The following is a 17,870-nucleotide window of genomic DNA, read 5'->3' as shown; positions in this document are numbered from 1 at the left end:
TATTATATTAGTTTAATGTAGTTTCAGTGTATTATGGTCGTTTTCTCCACAACAAGCTTAAAAAATCGCTAATAGCATGCTAATGTCTCAGTAGCTAGCTTGCTAAATTTCCCGTTCCACCTTAAATAGTCCAGCAGTTCTGACTCCTGAAGCGCCGGAATGTAACTGCTGCACCATTGAAGGTGGAACGGGAAAATTCAAACAAGAAGCTGGAGAATATCTGACTTCAGCTTCATATCACTGAAGAATTAGGGGTGGGCGATAATAAATAATTGCCCCCTCTTTGAAGGCATATGATGCCCTAAATGTAACTAAAGCCCAGCAGTGAGGAGCTGAACTTTACCCTCCTCTGCTGTCACTGCAGACTGGCAGGGTCGCCTACAGAGCAGCGCTAGTAGCTGTTAATGAAGAAATGGGATTGGTCCTTAGGTGTTCCTCCAGGAGGCTATTCTATCTGGCACAAACACACAGAGGACTCCTCACCAACCCTGAACCCGACATACAGGGGCTCAGCGAATTTAGAGTGGAATGTGTGGATCAGTTTGCGTTTCTCAAAGAAGATGCTATAAAAGGACAGTGTACCGGCTGACCAGTCCAGAAATACTCCTACTCTTTTGGAGAGCAAGGGGGCATCAGGTATATCCGTTCCCTTCTTGTTGTGTAAGGCACAGCAGGTGTCTTCAGAGCAGTCCAAACTCCAGGAGTTTTCATTCCACCCAAACCTGCTGTCATAGCTTTTTCCTTTTCTACTGATCCCTTTGTATGTTATTGCTATTTCAGCCCTCACCCCACTCCACTCACACTCCCAATAACAGCGTCCAGTCAGACTCTCTCTGCAGAGCACTTGCTCCCAGTAATCGAATCCCTCCGGATGATCAGGATGCGACTGCTGCACACACACCTGTCCAGAACACGTCACTTTTCTGTTTCCGTTGGACAGAGAGAGACGCGAGTGTGCCGTGTTTGGGTCCAGTTTGAGTTCACAGCCATCTGCACATAAGAACAGAGATTAGAGGAGAAGACGACAACTAATGTGTGTAAGTACGTAAGTAAGTAAGTGAAAAAACAAATGACAAGACTACTAAGTTGAGTTTGAGCATCCCTATATTCAAATGTCTTATCTATAACTGATACAGTACTGTGCCAAAGTTAGAGACTGCCCTTCATTTATTTAATTTGCGGTCAATTCATTTTTTCAGCCTCAGAAATCACAGTAAACATATAGTTGTATGCAAAAGTTGAACACCCCCTGTACAAATTCCATTTTGTTGATTTTCTAAGTAAAACTAAGTGCACACGTCCTCTACAGAGAACACGCCTAAATATGGCATTGTTCTGCAAATTTAATTAAATGACCCTTATTAGTCCCACAACAGGGAAAAACTAGGGGCAGTGAGCACACTTGCCCAGAGCGGTGGGTAGCCCTATCCATAGCGCCCGGGGAGCAGTTGGGGGTTAGGTGCCTTGCTCAAGGGGATTAAACCGGGGACCATCCAGTCACAAGGCTGGTTCCCTAACCTCCAGCCCATGAAGAAGCACAAAAAACATGCTAAAGTTATTTTTGGTATGTTTTTAGTTATTGTTTCATTTTTATTATTCTGTTTAATCCCCATTATGTCAAATTCAGCAAATAAATAAATGTGCAGAAGTGTGTTCTCTGTACAGGATGTGTTCACTTATTTTCCTATAGAAAATCAACAAAACATGGACTTTGATCATGAGCGCCATCCCTGCAGCCTCATCAATTAAATTTACTATAAAATTGTATCTGTGCACATGCTTTACCTGCAGGAATCTCCACCTCCTCACATCTTCTCTAGCTAGTTTGTTTTGCTTGTGTTACTGATTGTCCTCTGGGTGTTAAAAATGTGCAGGCTAGAGGAACCTAGGGCTGGGTTTTAGAGGGGAAGTTAGCTTCATTTTCTGCTTCTCATGATTCCAGTAATCCCAAACACATTCAGTGATGTTGAGATCTGGATTCTGGGGTGGTCAGTCCATCGTTCAGCTTCTTTGTTTGATGTGTCCGTCTCCTTTTCTCAGTGAGGTTCTTCTTGACAGCTACACATCCTTTCAGACCCATAGCACTGAGTCGTCTTCTCACGGTGCAAGGTTGGACAGAAACACCTGTGGATGTTTTCAGATCTGAAGCAGCTTGATTTTCTCCTCTCTCTCAGAGATGAAAGCTTTAAGTGCTGTTTATCTGATGGGAGAGGACTCCTTATGCAACTATAATTAATTTTAAATTTAATTAAATATAATTGACCGTGACCCAGAAGTATAAGCGGTTTAGATGATGGATAGATGGATGGATAATTGACTGGAAATTAAATAAAGCACGGTGGTCTCCAAGTTTTGCACAGAACAGTATTGAGTACTGATTCATACTTTTGTCTGTGTGCTTGTTTGTGAGTGAAAATTGCATTTTATCCACTACACTTACATTTTCTTAAGCCTGGTTTGATCCTGTTCTTCCCTGCATGTTCCATCCTAAGAAAGGAAACATAGACAAATTAACCAAAACAGTCAGGGCCCGATGAACTGACCCTTTTGTGCCAGTTTCATGTGCATTTTAAACACATTCTACCCATGTGTTATGTAAAAAATTGCACAAGTCTCTCTTCCTTATGCTTATACATTTAAGGGAAGGCCAGGCAAAACTTGGGAGAATCATGGCCAAAATAGGTGACAATATTGGAAATGTGGCTGATTACATAATCCGCTAGATTTACTCAAGTTTGAGCAGCTAGCGGTGGCTGGTTTTGTGTTCATTGTCCTTTTAAAACTAGACAAAAATGATCACTAGAGTCTCAAAAGGCGTATTATGGGGAGTCTTCCGTAAAAATGGCAGCAGACAAAGTAGCTAGACGGAGACATAAGCCTCAAACACGAACTGAAAGTATGATCACCATTAGAAGCACAATATTTCAACTCTCAGGACTAGATGTACATGTGTGAGAAGACGCAGTGCAAAATGAGCTTTTTTGTGGCCACAATATGAGCGTGCAGTCTTTGTTATTGTCTCACAAACTCTACATTCTTGGCCAAAGTAAAATTAGGCCTCCAAAGAATGTTTTCGTGGAAAAGGAATTCTTACATTAACAATGCTATCACTTTTTCACTGAACTTTCTTTATATTTGCAGCACAATTTTTTCACTGCACCTTTAAAACCCTGCGCCTTACAAGCAAGTGGGCAGGGCTACACACAGTTCATGTGTTAAGCAGCGGTCTTATTGTGGGCGCATGTCATGGTCACATCAAGGCACGTTTTGTGCATACAGTACATACCATGCTTTCTATGATACGAAGCAAAAAAACTTCTTCATGCATTCGTGCTGCAAGCAAAGTTGATCACTGTAATGCTCTTTGCATTGCATCGTCTACAACTTGTACAAAAAGCTATTTTGCACGCACTGCCCTGGCTACCCAAATATTTTAATATAGATTTTTAAAGTTATGTTACTATATTTTAAAGGTCTAAATGACCTGCTGTAGCACCCGCTGATCTCACAGGATGCCTGTCTATGTTTCAACATGTGATGTTAAATCTGCACATATGCTGATCCGTAAAATTCAGAAAACATGGCGAGGCCTCTTTTGCATATTATGCTTCTAAACTGTGTTCAATTCCACCTTTTTTTAGGCCGCCAAGCTCAGTGCTTACTTTTAAGAAACATTTGAAAAATGTATGTAAGTCATTCTATGGAAACGTCAAATGGTTTTTAAATCAATTATATAGAATTCTAAGCACCGCAGAAGAGCTTGTCCCCACAGTCATGTGTAAAGGGTGAGGCCATATTTTGAGGTAAAAACATGTTTTTCTGGAGTTGTAACTGCAATCATCTATACATGACTATGAAATATATACTTTAAATGACAGTGAAAGAAAACAAATGGCAAATAAATATTCTAAAATATATAATGATAATTGTGGTCCCCAGGAGTCGTGTCACTGGTGTTACTGCATGACAAAAATCACACCAATGACATCACTTGACTTCCTTTTACCTGTTTTCTGAGGATCTATGAAGAAAAGCACATGGTAAGTCCACTGTGTCTTTCAGTTTCAGAGATTTTCTCATTTAGCTCATGATTTCACATGAAGCTCTTAGTTAAGTCACTGGTGTGACCGACTTTATTCTGAGGTAATTGTGAAAAAATAGAATACAAATGGATTAAATTACATATTTTGGTGGATATTCCATGACTGACAACATGTGGTTTGATGCTCTGTAGCAGCCATTTTGTAAAATGCATTTGTCATTAAAAATGTCACTGGTGTCTTGTGTAACACCAAAGACAATCAGTAACAGCTGTGACTCCTCTCTTTAACTTAGAATTTAATTAAATAGTACAACTATTTGGTATTTATCTTTTTAATTTGATCTGTATCATTGCCTCATTGCCTTATAGAATTCTAAATTAATATTCATAGTTTCATCTATTACTGTTAAGCTTTGTCACCTGTCTGTAAAGCACTTTGAGCTGCCATTGGTATGAAAAGCACTCTATAAATAAAGATCTATAAAACTATAAAGCACTTTTTCTTTTCTCTTTCTCTACATACCTGAGCATCTTCAGTTTGCATTGTGGATCCTCCAGTCTAGCAGACAGCATATTCACCCTTGAGTGTCCCGGGTTGTTGTAAGTGAGATCTAGTTCTTTCAGGTATGAGGGGTTTGAGCTCAGAGCTGATGCCAGAGAAGAACAGCTTTCATCTGTGACTAAACAACCAGACAATCTGTAGAGGAAGAAAAAAAAAAACAACTTTAACACATACAAGTTTTTAGGAGAAAAAAACTTTCCGGGCAACAGATGAAGAGAGACACACTCGGGCAAGCTTATCCACCTTCTTCAATAGCAGTTGGGTCTGAGTGCTAAGTTTTATTTTTCATCTATTCTGAACCCCAGTTTACAGCTTGCAAAGCTGTGGCATTACTCAGTACACTAGTTAATTTCTATATAGTTTTTAGTTAAAGCTCTATTTAACAGCTCTGTTTCTTAATGAAAACTTGGTGTAGCATGTTCTTTACATCCCTTATTGCCGATGTTGTTTGGCATTGCTGTTTGGCTGTTGCTCAAAATAACCACATAATGGAATGTGATGATTTCTTAAAGAGATTATCAATGTTTTATTAATGGGATTTCCAGCCCTAGAGTAATTTGTGACAGATTAGGGCTACTGAGGATAACAACATGGAGTGGTACTGCACCAGAGCAGGGCCCAAGAGTGATGAATCTCATAGAACTCAAGATCTATTCCTGGGGCAGGAAAGAGCCTCGTTTCACTGAAACAGATCTTAAAGAATGGTGGAGGCGATATAAAATATAGCTATTATAACTACAAACAAGAGGGCACTTCTGTCTGAGAACAAAGTAGAGGGGCTCAGTCCTTCTTGAGTTTTATCTGCATACCTTTGTGTTATTATCTTTTGTAAAATTACACCCTACAGTTTCACATGTAGTACTAAAGAATATATTCACAATAAACTCACCTGAGTACCTCTAGTTTACATTGTGAACTTTTTAGTCCACCAGAAAGCAGCTTAACTCCTGAATCCTGCAGGTCATTATCACTGAGATCCAGTTCCTTTAGGTGGGAGTTTTCTGATTGTAGGACTGATGCAAGTGCTTCACAGGAGTTCATGGTAAGATTACAGCCAGCTAGTCTGAAATGCACAAATACGTTAAAACAATGGATATAGAAACTACAGGAGTTATATTGATGAGGTTTACAGTGGAGACAATAATGAACACAGTGACTGTTTCTGCTGTGAACTCACATTAGGTTTGAAATGAAACAATGACCATGAAATTCTGACTGACCGATGATTCTGTCTGCTTTAATTATAAAGTGTTGATTATTTTAATGTATGTACACATGGCCTAACTGTGTGGGCAATATAGAGAGTAAACAGAAGATAGATGTGACATTTGCATCTGCAGTCTTTTACTGTTGTCTTTCAGCAGAAGGACAGTGATCACCTAGAAGGCCTAAATATATTTTTTCTGTAGCGCTTTTTATTTTTTTCCATAGTATTTACAGCTTTACAGAAATGCAGGTCCAGACCGTCAGTTAGCCTAGCTGAGGGTCCTTAATGAGCCTTCATGAAACTTTAAAGGAAAAACTTTCTAGACAATGCGGACCCAAATGGGGAACACACTCAGAAGACATATAAAATGAAAACATCGTTTTGTATTTTTCATTATTTATATATTATTATATGAAAGCAGTCACAAGTCATTTGGAAGTAATAAATAGTAGTATACTTATACATTGTTCATACAGTGTTCATAATAAACATGTACAAAATGCAGATGTCTGTGTCCACCCAGAAATATAACATAACCCAAAAACACTGACCTCAGTACCTCCAGTTTACAGTGTGAATTACTAAGTTCGGCAGACAGCAGGTCAACTGCTCTATCTTGCAGGTCGTTGTAACTCAGGTCCAGCTCTCTCAGTGATGAACTTGAACTCAACACTGATGCCAATGCTGTGCAGCTGTCTGTATTGAGGTTACAGCGGTCCAACCTTCAGAAGATTATTTTAATTATAATACTTGTAATATAGTTTCTTTAACCAAAAATATTGAACGTACAAAACATTTTAGATAGGATTTCATTCCATGTGAATATGTGTTGATACTGTTTTTTACCATGCTTTGAATTTTTTAAAAAAACTTTAAAAGATGAATGAAAATGATACTTACAAAGCTCGTTGTGTGTTTTTCATCACTGGCAGTAGTCTCTTCAGTCCTTCGTCTGATGGTCTATATTTCTTGAGCTCAAACCTTTCTTCAGTCTCCTCTGACATCAGCAACACAAACACCAGAGCTGACCACTGGGTTGATGAGAGCTCCTGTGATGACAGACATCCAGAAGTCAGGTAGTCTTGGATTTCCTTTGTCAGGGAGTTGTCCTTCAGTTCACTCAGACAATGGAGGAGATTCATGCTTCTGTCAGATGATGTTTGCTCATTCAGTTTCTCCTTAATGTAGTTAGTGGTGTCCCTAACACTGTGTACACTAATCTTCAATTTTTTCAGGAGTTCTTGTAGGGTTTTCTGATTGGACTCCAGCGAGAGGCCAAGGAGAAAGCGGAGGAAAAGATCCAAATGTCCACGTTCACTCTTCAAAGCCCTTTCCACTGCACACTTATGAAGGTCTGCTATATTCTTATTCTTCCATTTCAGCATGTTACAAATAGTTCTTGGTTCAAAAACATTCCTTCTCTGGTTGCAGTATTTGTAATGCACGTATATAGCTGCAAGGCACTCCTGAACACTCAAGTGCACAAAGCTGAAGATGTTCTTTCCAGAAACTTTTTGTTCCTGACCGAAAATCTGTGTGCACACTCCAGAGAACACAGTGCCACCAGCGACATCAATGCCACTTTTCATAAGGTCATCTTCATAGAAATGCAGACGACCACTCTCAAGAGTATTGAAGGCCAGTTTACCAAGCTTCAGAATGATGTGATCTGTGTCTAGAGTTTTTTTGGTTGCTTCGTGTTCCTTGTGATATTTCTTCACCATTATTTGCTTTTGCTGAAGAAGGAAGTTTGTGTACATTCCTGTCAGGGTTGCAGGGATTTCGTTATTTCTGTCTTGTTCCATCAGTGGCTGAAGAACAGTTGCAGTGATCCAACAGAAGACTGGTATTTGGCACATGATATAGAGGCTCCTTGTTTTCTTTATGTGGGATATCATGTTCCTTTTCATTGCCACATCCTCTTTACAGTATTTGCTGAAATATGCCTCCTTTTGTTCATCACTGAATCCTTGTACTTCTGTCACTAAGTCAATATGATCCCGGGGAATCAGTTGGGCCGCTGCTGGTCGGCAAGTTATCCAGATGAGAGCAAAGGGAAGTAGATTTCCTTTGACCAGATTTGTGATCAGTGAGCCCAACGAAGCCTTCTCATTGACATCTTTCAGTTCGTGACCATGTTCAAAGCATAGGGGAAAGCGGCACTCATCAAGTCCATCAAAAACAAACAGAACTTTTCCCTCATCCTCTGGAAGAGACTCCAGCTTAAGTGTCGACATGGAAAAAAAATGATTCAGGAGTTCAATCAAACTGTACTTATTATCTTTTATCAGATTCAATTCACGGAACGGGAGAGGGAAAATAAAGTTTATGTCTCGGTTCTCCACTTTCTTCACCCAGTCGGATATGAATTTGCTCACTGACACAGTTTTGCCCACTCCAGCAATTCCCATTGTCAACACTTTCCTGTTTTGCCGACTTGTACCAGGTTGGACCTTGAAAAGGTCACTGCATTTGACAAAAATCTCCTCACCTCCAGGTCTGTGGGACAACCCTTCAAGTTGCATCATCTCATGCTTGTGAATGACTCCTCCACTTTCATTTGGCACTACAATGAGATCTGTGTAGACATCATCCAAGTACTCCCTATGACCTGTCTGTGAATTCCCAATCAGTATACGTTCATATGTGTGCCTCAGTTTGGAGATCAACTGGTTTTGGTGTTCATCTTTCGTCAGGGAAAGAAGCAAAGATGTTATGAAGCTTATGATACGTTTCAATTCAAGGAAAAGTCACTAGAGACATGACTACAGCTGGCCTATTTTGACCATTATTATCCCAAAGATACCAACAGATATGTATATGTTCAAGATGTGTACTTTGGTCATTTGTGATATTCTGTGCATATATATATATATATATATATATATATATATATATATATATATATATATAAAACTTTACAGGAGACAGAAAAAACCTACTTCACTTTTACTGTAAGTCAATGGAACCAGATGTTTTTCCAAATCATTTTAGGTCATTTCTTTTCTAGTCCATTCATCATGAAACTTACATACATTGTAAAGGGTAACATCTATTTTCAAATTATGTCAAAAACTGGAAAACATAAAAAATGGAGATACAAGGTTTTCTTCCGACAACAGCACTATATATATATATATATATATATGCTCCATTGAGGTGACTGTTTGTTGAGTCCTCTCTCTCTTTGATACATTGATTGAGTTTTTAAAATAGCTTTGTTGGTAAATACCTCTGGCATAACAGAGCACCTTTTGACATTAAATATGAGCCAAACATGACTATTTAAAAACCACACTGAGACAACAAACAGAAATTTATTAAACTTATTAGTGTATGAATAAAAGACAAAATCATTATCTTTAAGCTGAAATTAATATATTTTCTCATGCACTATTAGAGTGTGCAGTGACTGAGATTACCTGCATCTGAGGCTTTGATTGCTTCTCCATTTTCAGCTGTAGTGGAGGCTGCTAGAGTCTTATCAGTTTTCTTTTCACATCTGTCTTCGTCTGAGAAAATGGAAAAAGGGGTAGAACATCAGCTTTATTATGTTTTTTGCTGGAGATGTATTTCAGCTGAAAGTATGTTAAGAATAGATAATGAACATTATTGAGTCTCATTACTCTCTTTGATCTTTATTCTCAGATCCATAGCCAGCTGGTTCTGGTTAATCTTCCTCAGGATTACCAGCGTGATCTCCACAGCTCCACTGTGTTCATAACACTGTACCATTTTGTCCACAGTGTCCATGAATTCTGGCTTCTCCAGCCAAGCTCTTGGGATGCAGTTAAAACCTTCCACACCATTAATCAGATGCCACTGGAATGACTTCAGGTTTTCCCTCCCCAATTCCTGAAGAGTTTCCAGTAATATCGCTGGCACAGAGCTTGCCATCTTGCATTACTGTGAAGAAGAACAATACAAATTAATGTAACCTTCTCTGTTTGGAAACATGTTCAAGGGAGCTCATATTCACCATACAGGGATAGCGAGCATTAGTGAACGTGAGTGTGGTGGGTGAAGTGTGTTGATTTGAATGATGTGACTGTTATTTTCTGGGTTTATTTCTAGAGGGACTCTTATGGTGAAGGCAGAACTAGCCTTTTGTTTTCACTGGTTTATGCTTAGTTTGGAAAGAGCAGCTGAGTCTGTCGCTGGCAGCCAAGCAAGCTAGACGTAGTGAGGCTTAGAGCAAATTGTTAGCAAAAACATTCCATATGTGAGGCAAGACATGGCCAAATACAGCCTTAAATAAAGCCCAAAAGTTTGTGCAGAAATGCCAAGTCTTCTTCAATAGCAAAAACGCTGAAATATATTATCTATAGATTAAAGAAATACATAAAACATAAAATGGGCCAACAGATACCTCAAAATATAGAATCTCAAAAAACTGACATAGTGCACACTTGTTAAGAGCAGTGGTAAACGGAGGCTATTAGAGCTAGGCCTTCACTTTAGGCCACAAATATAAAAACTCTATTAAAGCTATTTTCTGCTAGCAATTTTATTACTATATTAGCAGTAAACTAACAGCGCTACACATGAACATTTTAACAAGGCTTGGCTACTCAGACTACCACTTATATTCAGGGTTAGTGATGCATCCAGAGCTTCCAGAAGGCCTAGAGTGATGTTCTTTTTCACATAAAAATAGTGACACCCACTGGAAATCAAAATGTGATTGGTTGATCCCACTTTCACGTCCTAGATAATCTGATGTTAATCTAAGTATGTAGTTAGTCTGATGCTTAAGGCTTCTTGTCCAGCTCCAGTCCTAACCAATGGGAGAGCTCACTTTGCTGTATCCACCTAGATGCCACAGGGAAAAAGTCCTGATTGGACTGTTTTCCTTTGGCTGCTTGTAGATTTTAACCTCTTTTTCCAGTCAGAACTTATCAATGAGATAAGAGTTGGCAGCAACTCAGTATATGGCCAGTGGTTATCTCCTTTGCAAAACTCATTTTTGGAAAGTGATGATATGCTGTTATTTAGGTTTGTACAGGCTTGTGTGAAAGATTAGTCAAATGATATTAGAGAATTTAATCATCACCAACACTTAAAAATAAATATGCAAAAATAAAAGGTACTACAAAAGCAGCTAAATCATACTAATCCAAAACAAAGTGGTACGTTATGGGTTGATAAATGACATGGACGTTTTGGTAAAAACAGATCAACTTTGCAATGGTGAAGCTCCATGGCCTTCAAAGTAAAATGGCTTTGAGGAGGTTCTAGGAATTTCCTCAGTGTGGCTGGTGGCTGGACAACTGGCATTAAAATTAATATTAAAATAATATACAACTAGAAACACACATTCTACAAACAGTACTATGTAGAACGTTATGTAACAGTGTCTTATTAAATGAGGATTATAATTGTCCTTTTGCCTTGCCAAGCCCTTGATATCTGATTCATAACATGATAAGCATTAGGTTTATGATCTTCATGGCAAGCTAAAATCTGAACTTCACTCATCACACAGGTTATGCAAGAAAACACTGAAGTCCTGTATAAGGGATCGCTTATAAAATAGCATACCTGGATAACTGTGTGTTCATGGAACAAGCATCATTTTCATTGACGGGGAACAATGTTTGCTATCCGGTGTCGATCAGAGGAGGATGGGTTCCCCTTCTGAGTCTTGGTTCCTCTCAAGGTTTCTTCCTCTTCCTCTGAGTTTTTCCTTGCCACTGTAGCCACTGGCGACGCTCATGGGGGCTTGGACCCGGATATTTTTTCTGCAATGCGGATTTTTCTGTAAAGCTGCTTTGTGACAACACCTGTTGTAAAAAGAGCTATATAAATAATCTTTGCTTGCTTGCTAGTTCAACTGTTAAGATGTGAACCAAGTTCGATGCCAAATGATTGACTGTAGAGAAAGTTTTAGTATTCTGTGCATTTTATTTACTACCTAAAACCACCAGTGAACCTACACGTGTCGTCTGAGTGTTTATATGTACTGCTGATGATGGTAAAATGGTGGAAAATCTAAAAATAAAAGTTTTTTGCAGTATAATGCCCTGCATGTATCTCTCCACCATGAAGGCATTTAAAAAAAAAAAAAACATTTTAGGGCAAAATATTCTCAAAACTATCGTAAAACAATGTCTCAAACATCAAGCAGCGCATTCATAACAATTTCATGTAATATTTTTGTGAGGGAGCTTTTAGAGGCATTGAACTTTCTGGATGTCTGGTTCCTATCACCACCACTGGGAACAATTCTAATTCAATGGTTTCTCTAGGACAGAGCATTTCACACCAAACCACTCTGAATGACTTTGTTTACATCTCAACCATTTAATATGTGTAATTTTACAGCATTTTATTACATTATAAAACTTTGTGACTTTGTGAGCAGGTGGCCTTTGTGCAGGCCTGTAACAATCTACATGCTTTCCTTCACTGTAGAGATCCATTCAATTCAGTGATTGGAGCTTGGTCTTCAATTCAAGTTGTAAATGTCACAACTCTGTCAAAACATGAGGAAAAACCCACCTCAGTGATTATGCTAACTTCTGCTAGTGTCCCTACAGGATTCTAGTAGTCTGTTAGCTGAGCTAAAAGCTATTTTTGTAATCTTTGTAATTCTGCTGACAGTTGGGCCCAATCCCATTTCACCCCTCGCCCCTACCACTGAGCCCTTAGCCCTCTGTTTTGCGCGTTCACGTCTAAGGGCAGGGTGTCCCAATTTTTGTTGAGATAGAGGGGTAGGGTGATGTGTTGGGGCTACATGACCCTCCAAACAGAGGTTTTTCAGTGTCACACTCCAAATGGAGTGTTATGGAAGAAAAGAAAAACCGGCAAGGTGGCTCAACAAGAGACCAAAGAAACACACAAATGTGAGGATTTTCTCTGTTAAAAAATTATGATAACCGTTATATTATCTCAGTTTAATGTCGTTTCAGTGTATTATGGTCGTTTTCTTCATAACAAGCATAAAAAATCGCTAATAGCATGCTAATTTCTCGGTAGCTAGCTAGCTAACGTTCCTGTTCCACCTTAAATAGTCCAGCAGTTCTGACACCTGAAGCGCCAGAATGTAACTGCTGCACCATTTAAGGTGGAACGGGAAAATTCGAACAAGAACCTGGTGAATATCTGACTTCAGCTTCATATCACCAAAGAATTAGCGGTGGGCGATAATAAATAATTGCCCCCCTCTTTGAAGGAATATGATGCCCTAAATGTAACTAAAGCCCAGCAGTGCTTCTGCTATCACTGAAGACGGGCCAGGTCGCCTACAGAGCAGCGCTGGTAGCTGTTAATGAAGTAATGCTCTTATTATTTGAGGGTCCCATTTCATAGGGGAAGATTTCAACCACTACACCTTGTAACTCAGTTCCAAGGGGTTAGGGTGACACTCGAAAACAAGAGGTAGGGGTGAAAAGAAGAAATGGGGTTGGACCTACATCTAGCTAACACATTAGTGTAATTGTGCTGATAGTTAATCTAGCGCCTTAGGCTTTCTCTTCAATGCTCTAACTCTATAAGAGAGCTCACTTAGCCATATCTACCTAGATACAGCAGAGAAAAAAAATAAAAAACAAATAAAATTACAGACATGTTTATTTTAGTTCCCAGAAATTATTAGGCCTTCTCAGGGCCCAGAAGGCCCTGAGGGTTCACTTCCGATCAAATTTAATCAGGATATTGCACTAAGTTTACTATAATTATCCTATGTTGGGCTATGTAGAGTTAAATATTTTAAAAAATGCAGAGTTGAAAAGAATTAGGTCTACATTTTAAAACTTTTTTTAGTTTTTGAAAAGTGTATCAATGAATAATCGCTTTCCAGTAATATTTAGAAATGCAGTGATGTAAATGATATGAAGTACAGCAGCACAATCTACTACATGTACAATACCACATACTCCATTATGTTCTCATTCTAAGCAAAAGTGGTCCTATGTCTCAATCCATTGGCTTTTCCAGCGGCATATTAGAGCCACATACTGACCCACTGCCTAAAGCTGAAGGCGAATTGAGCAATATCACAATTATGAGTGAAATAAAGTCTTACCCTATGTTGTACAGCGCTCTGTGGATGAGTTCCTCAAACACTGAACTTGGCAACAGAGTCATCTGAAATGCAACCATGTTAAAGTGAACACCCAGAGATCAAAGTTTACATTGATTGTATAACGTCACTTTCCAGTAAGCAACAAAGCACAGACATATACACTTGCACATAAACCAGGGGTCATGAAGGACATGCCCTTCTGTTCCTGGAAGGCCAGAATCCGGCATAGTTCGGTGATTTCCCTGCTCTAACGCACCTAACAGTTAATTACCAGGTGTAGCAGGAAAATCACTACAATGTGTTGGGCTGGAATTGAGCATTCCTTGCATACACATACATACACAGTCAAATAAAATTGTAATTTCTACATTTTCTACATAATTAAATGGTTAAGATGTAAACAGAGTCCATTCAGAGAGTTTTGGGATGAAATGAGAAACTTATCGAGTCAGAATTGTTCACAGTGGTGGTGATAGGAACCAGATGTCCACCTCTAAAAGCTCCCTCACAGAAAGTTATTAAATGAAATGGTTATGAAATGTTGCCTGATGTCTGAGACACTGTTTTATGATAGTTTTAGGCCTAAAATTTATTTTGAAAATCCATTTATGGTGGAAGGATACATGCAGGGCGATCTCAGGCAAAATAGTCCAAAAGAAAAAAATTTTCCAGATTCATCACTATTTCACCATCATCAACGTTACATATAAAATTTCAGAAGACATGTAGGTTCACTGTTTTGCATAGAAAACGATACATACGTATGTATATATTTATATATGGAATGGAGCATTTCACACCAAACCACTCTGGAAGTGGTTTTGGTTACATCTCAAAAACTTAATTAACGTTTTTTTCTAAATCTGCAGAACTTCCCTTTAACAGAGATTCAATCAATGTTCAACATCAAGACAATTTGGAGGCTAAATGTGTTTTGGCTACTTTTTTGTTGTTGTTTTTGTTGTTGTTTATCAGCGCTCAGGCTGGTGGCATTTGACATCCTGATAGTGGCAGCGTAGCGCTACGATTTGACCTAGTGACCGTAACTGTGACTGTAAAAGACACAACCGGGTTTTTTTGTGAATTATTAGCCTCTTCCTCAAGTGTTATAGTGCCAATGTGCTGGTAATGACTGGTCGGATGATGGGTATTCTCAGCGTGGGTAGGGCTTAGATTGTTCAAAGTCAGCGCTGACCCGGTGGGATGAATCTGGTGCTGGTTGACACAACAGACAGCATTCTACAGTGCACATTCATTTTTGCATTGTAGCCAACTACACACAGAAACAATATGAAGGCTGGTAACACTGACTAAATGCAAAGGTGAAATAAAAAGAAGCACTTCAGGAAAAGGTAGTGAAATGCTCCAGAATACCGATTATAAAACCGATTATAAAACATTATTTTATGTTGGCCTCCATTTTATAAAAGTAATAAGCCACTTGAGGCTGTGTGCTACTGCGATTTTATCACGAAGAAGGGGGTTTTACACCGATACAGGTCGTGCCTAACAACCCCCTTCCCCATGGTAAAATTGCTGTAACACAGGGCCTCTTGAGGCTTTTTACTTTAATATATTCTGGATGGCAGAGTGAAATATGACAGGCATGAAGTTAACTAGCATTATTTTATAGCACACTAACATTATGATTATGTCATATTTAACATAAAAGCTTCTTCCAGTTTTTTTTTATTTTTTATTGCTAGGTTCCATGCTATGTGTAGTTGCTCGTCTCTTATCATGTTATTTTAGCATTTATCATATTTCGTTTACTGACCAAGTTGTTATTTATCTCTTCATTTACCTTTATTTCTAATTTAATACTCTCTAAAACTGATCAACACAAGTTTGAAGGGGGACGTAAAAATGCAGAAGAAATGTCGGGACGTAAGACCGTGAAACTAGACCTAATTAACTGAGTCTTACAGACTTGTTATGTGTGAGTATGATGGCTTAATACTTACAAAGCTCCCCTCAAAGAAGCCCAGTATTTAAAGTTACCATCCAATTAATTAGCTAATCAATCCTTCATTAAATGAAAACAGAAGATCTGTGTATTGAGAGAGAGAGAGAGAGAGAAAGAGAGAGAGAGAGAGAGAGAGAGAGAGAGAGAGAGCGCAGTGGGTATACTGAGCTTCCAATAAAGCTTAATTTTAAGCACTCTTGTTGGCCACTGCAATAAAACAGCCACATCCATATCAGAGTGATGACGTTCTGCATTCTTACCGCACTGAGGTTCTCACTGATAAGCTGATAGACTAATGATAAGTCCCTGACATTGTTAAGGACTTACAGTAAGTGCTGTAACTCTTACTGTAGTGACACTGAATCATTCTCATGCAGTGGAAGGGCACTCCTCCTTTCACTACAATAAGGGCCCAGACAGGAGGAAGCAGGGAAACATGGAAAGTGGAAAGTGGGAAGTGGGAGTGCTGAAGGTGCTGCAGCACCCCCTGTTTTCAGGATCATTTAACTGCAACTACTAAAAATAATAATAATAAAAGGTCCTTAAAATATTTCAGAGTATGAACTTATGTCTGATTGATATCATTTGAAGTTTCTTCATTTTATTTACATGAAAATTGAAAGTGAGGGAAAACTGCCCTGCTAGAAAAGCCAGCACAGACTAAGATGGATGGTCACCAGCACCACGGTCATTCTACAGATACGTCCATTTGTGTGTCCCTAGCGTTTACAGATATATTATTATACTTGAAAAACACGTTAGGGTTACAATTTATTTATATTTTAAAATGAAACTACGTTATTTTAACAATTACACCTTTTTGAGCCTCAATTTAGCGATATTGTTTTTTTAAATCAATTATCTAGAATTCCAAGCACCACAAAAGAGCTCGTCCCCACGGTCATGTGTGAAGGCTGAGGCCATATTTTGAGGTAAAAAACATGTTTTTCTGCTATTTTAACTGCAATAATCTGTACATGACTATGAAATATAGGAAGTAAATCACATAAATAAAACAAATGGCAAATAAATATTATAAAATATATAATGAAAGTTGTGGTCCCCAGGAGTCGTGTCACTGGTGTTACAGCGTAACAAAAACTCCTATTTTGAAATAAAGATCACACTGATGACATCACTTGACTCCCTTTTACCTGTGTTCTGAGGATCTATGAAGAAAAGCACATGGCTCCACTGTGTCTTTCAGTTATCAGAGATTTTCTCATTCAGCTCATGATTTCATATGAAGCTTCTAGCTGAAGTCACTGGTGTGACCGACTTTATTCTGAGGTAACTGTGAAAAAATAGAACACAAATGGATTAAATTCCATATTTTAGTGGATATTCCATGATTGACAACATGTGGTTTGATGCTCTGTAGCAGCCAATTAGTAAAATGCATTGTTCATTAAAAATGTCTCTGGTGTTCCCTTTCTTATGTGTAACACCAATGAGGACCGGTAACACCAGTGACTCCTATGGAGAGATAAAGAAGTGGACGTTTCTGTAGAATGACCCACGAGCATTGTTGTGTTTTGGACGCTGGTATGACCATACTGGGAGACAAGCTAAACCAGCACCAGACCAGCATAAACCAGCTTAACCCAGCATGGAATTACTGCAGGGCAACTTGGTGTAATCACACTGTTTTAGTTATTTCTATTCATATTGAAGCCATAGTTGTGAAATATCGGGAATTGCTTATTTAGTTTTCTACAGATGCAACAAAACTAATGTTTCTCACACTGTATGACATACTGCTATCTTTGAACACACAAATATGGTAGAAAATGCAAAGGTAGTTTTTATCAAATTTTAATATTTATTATTATTTAACAATTAAGCATTGATACATTCTTAAATTTACACTTTATGTCCCAAAGTATCCAGATGGCCCTTCAAATGAGTCAATGCAGCTACTGTAAGGTGCACAAGTTGCTGACACTACTGCACACACACAGCCTGTAGGATCTCCATAGAAAAGCACTGACCAGTAGGTCATCATGTCCAATGCCAAACATAGGCTAGAGCAGGGGTATCAAACTCAACCGCTAAAAGGGCCATATT

At 38.7% G+C, this 17,870-nt stretch overlaps 1 protein-coding gene across 1 annotated transcript; it reads right to left on the bottom strand.

Moving 5' to 3' along the window:
- Positions 1-322: 322 nt before the first annotated feature.
- Positions 323-11,504, bottom strand: LOC118811647 (NACHT, LRR and PYD domains-containing protein 12-like). Its single transcript, XM_036576018.1, has 9 exons — positions 11,353-11,504; positions 9,438-9,717; positions 9,234-9,323; positions 6,712-8,497; positions 6,363-6,533; positions 5,494-5,667; positions 4,566-4,739; positions 2,441-2,487; positions 323-990 (listed from the first exon to the last, which is right to left on the bottom strand). Exons 2-9 carry the CDS (start codon positions 9,706-9,708, stop codon positions 446-448), a joined length of 3,258 nt encoding a protein of 1,085 aa, XP_036431911.1. The 5' UTR covers positions 9,709-9,717; positions 11,353-11,504; the 3' UTR covers positions 323-445.
- Positions 11,505-17,870: the final 6,366 nt, after the last annotated feature.

This window comes from Colossoma macropomum, unplaced genomic scaffold (genome assembly GCF_904425465.1).
Source record: "Colossoma macropomum unplaced genomic scaffold, Colossoma_macropomum, whole genome shotgun sequence".
Classification (NCBI taxonomy): domain Eukaryota; kingdom Metazoa; phylum Chordata; class Actinopteri; order Characiformes; family Serrasalmidae; genus Colossoma; species Colossoma macropomum.
This window is presented reverse-complemented; position numbering and strand designations above follow the sequence as displayed.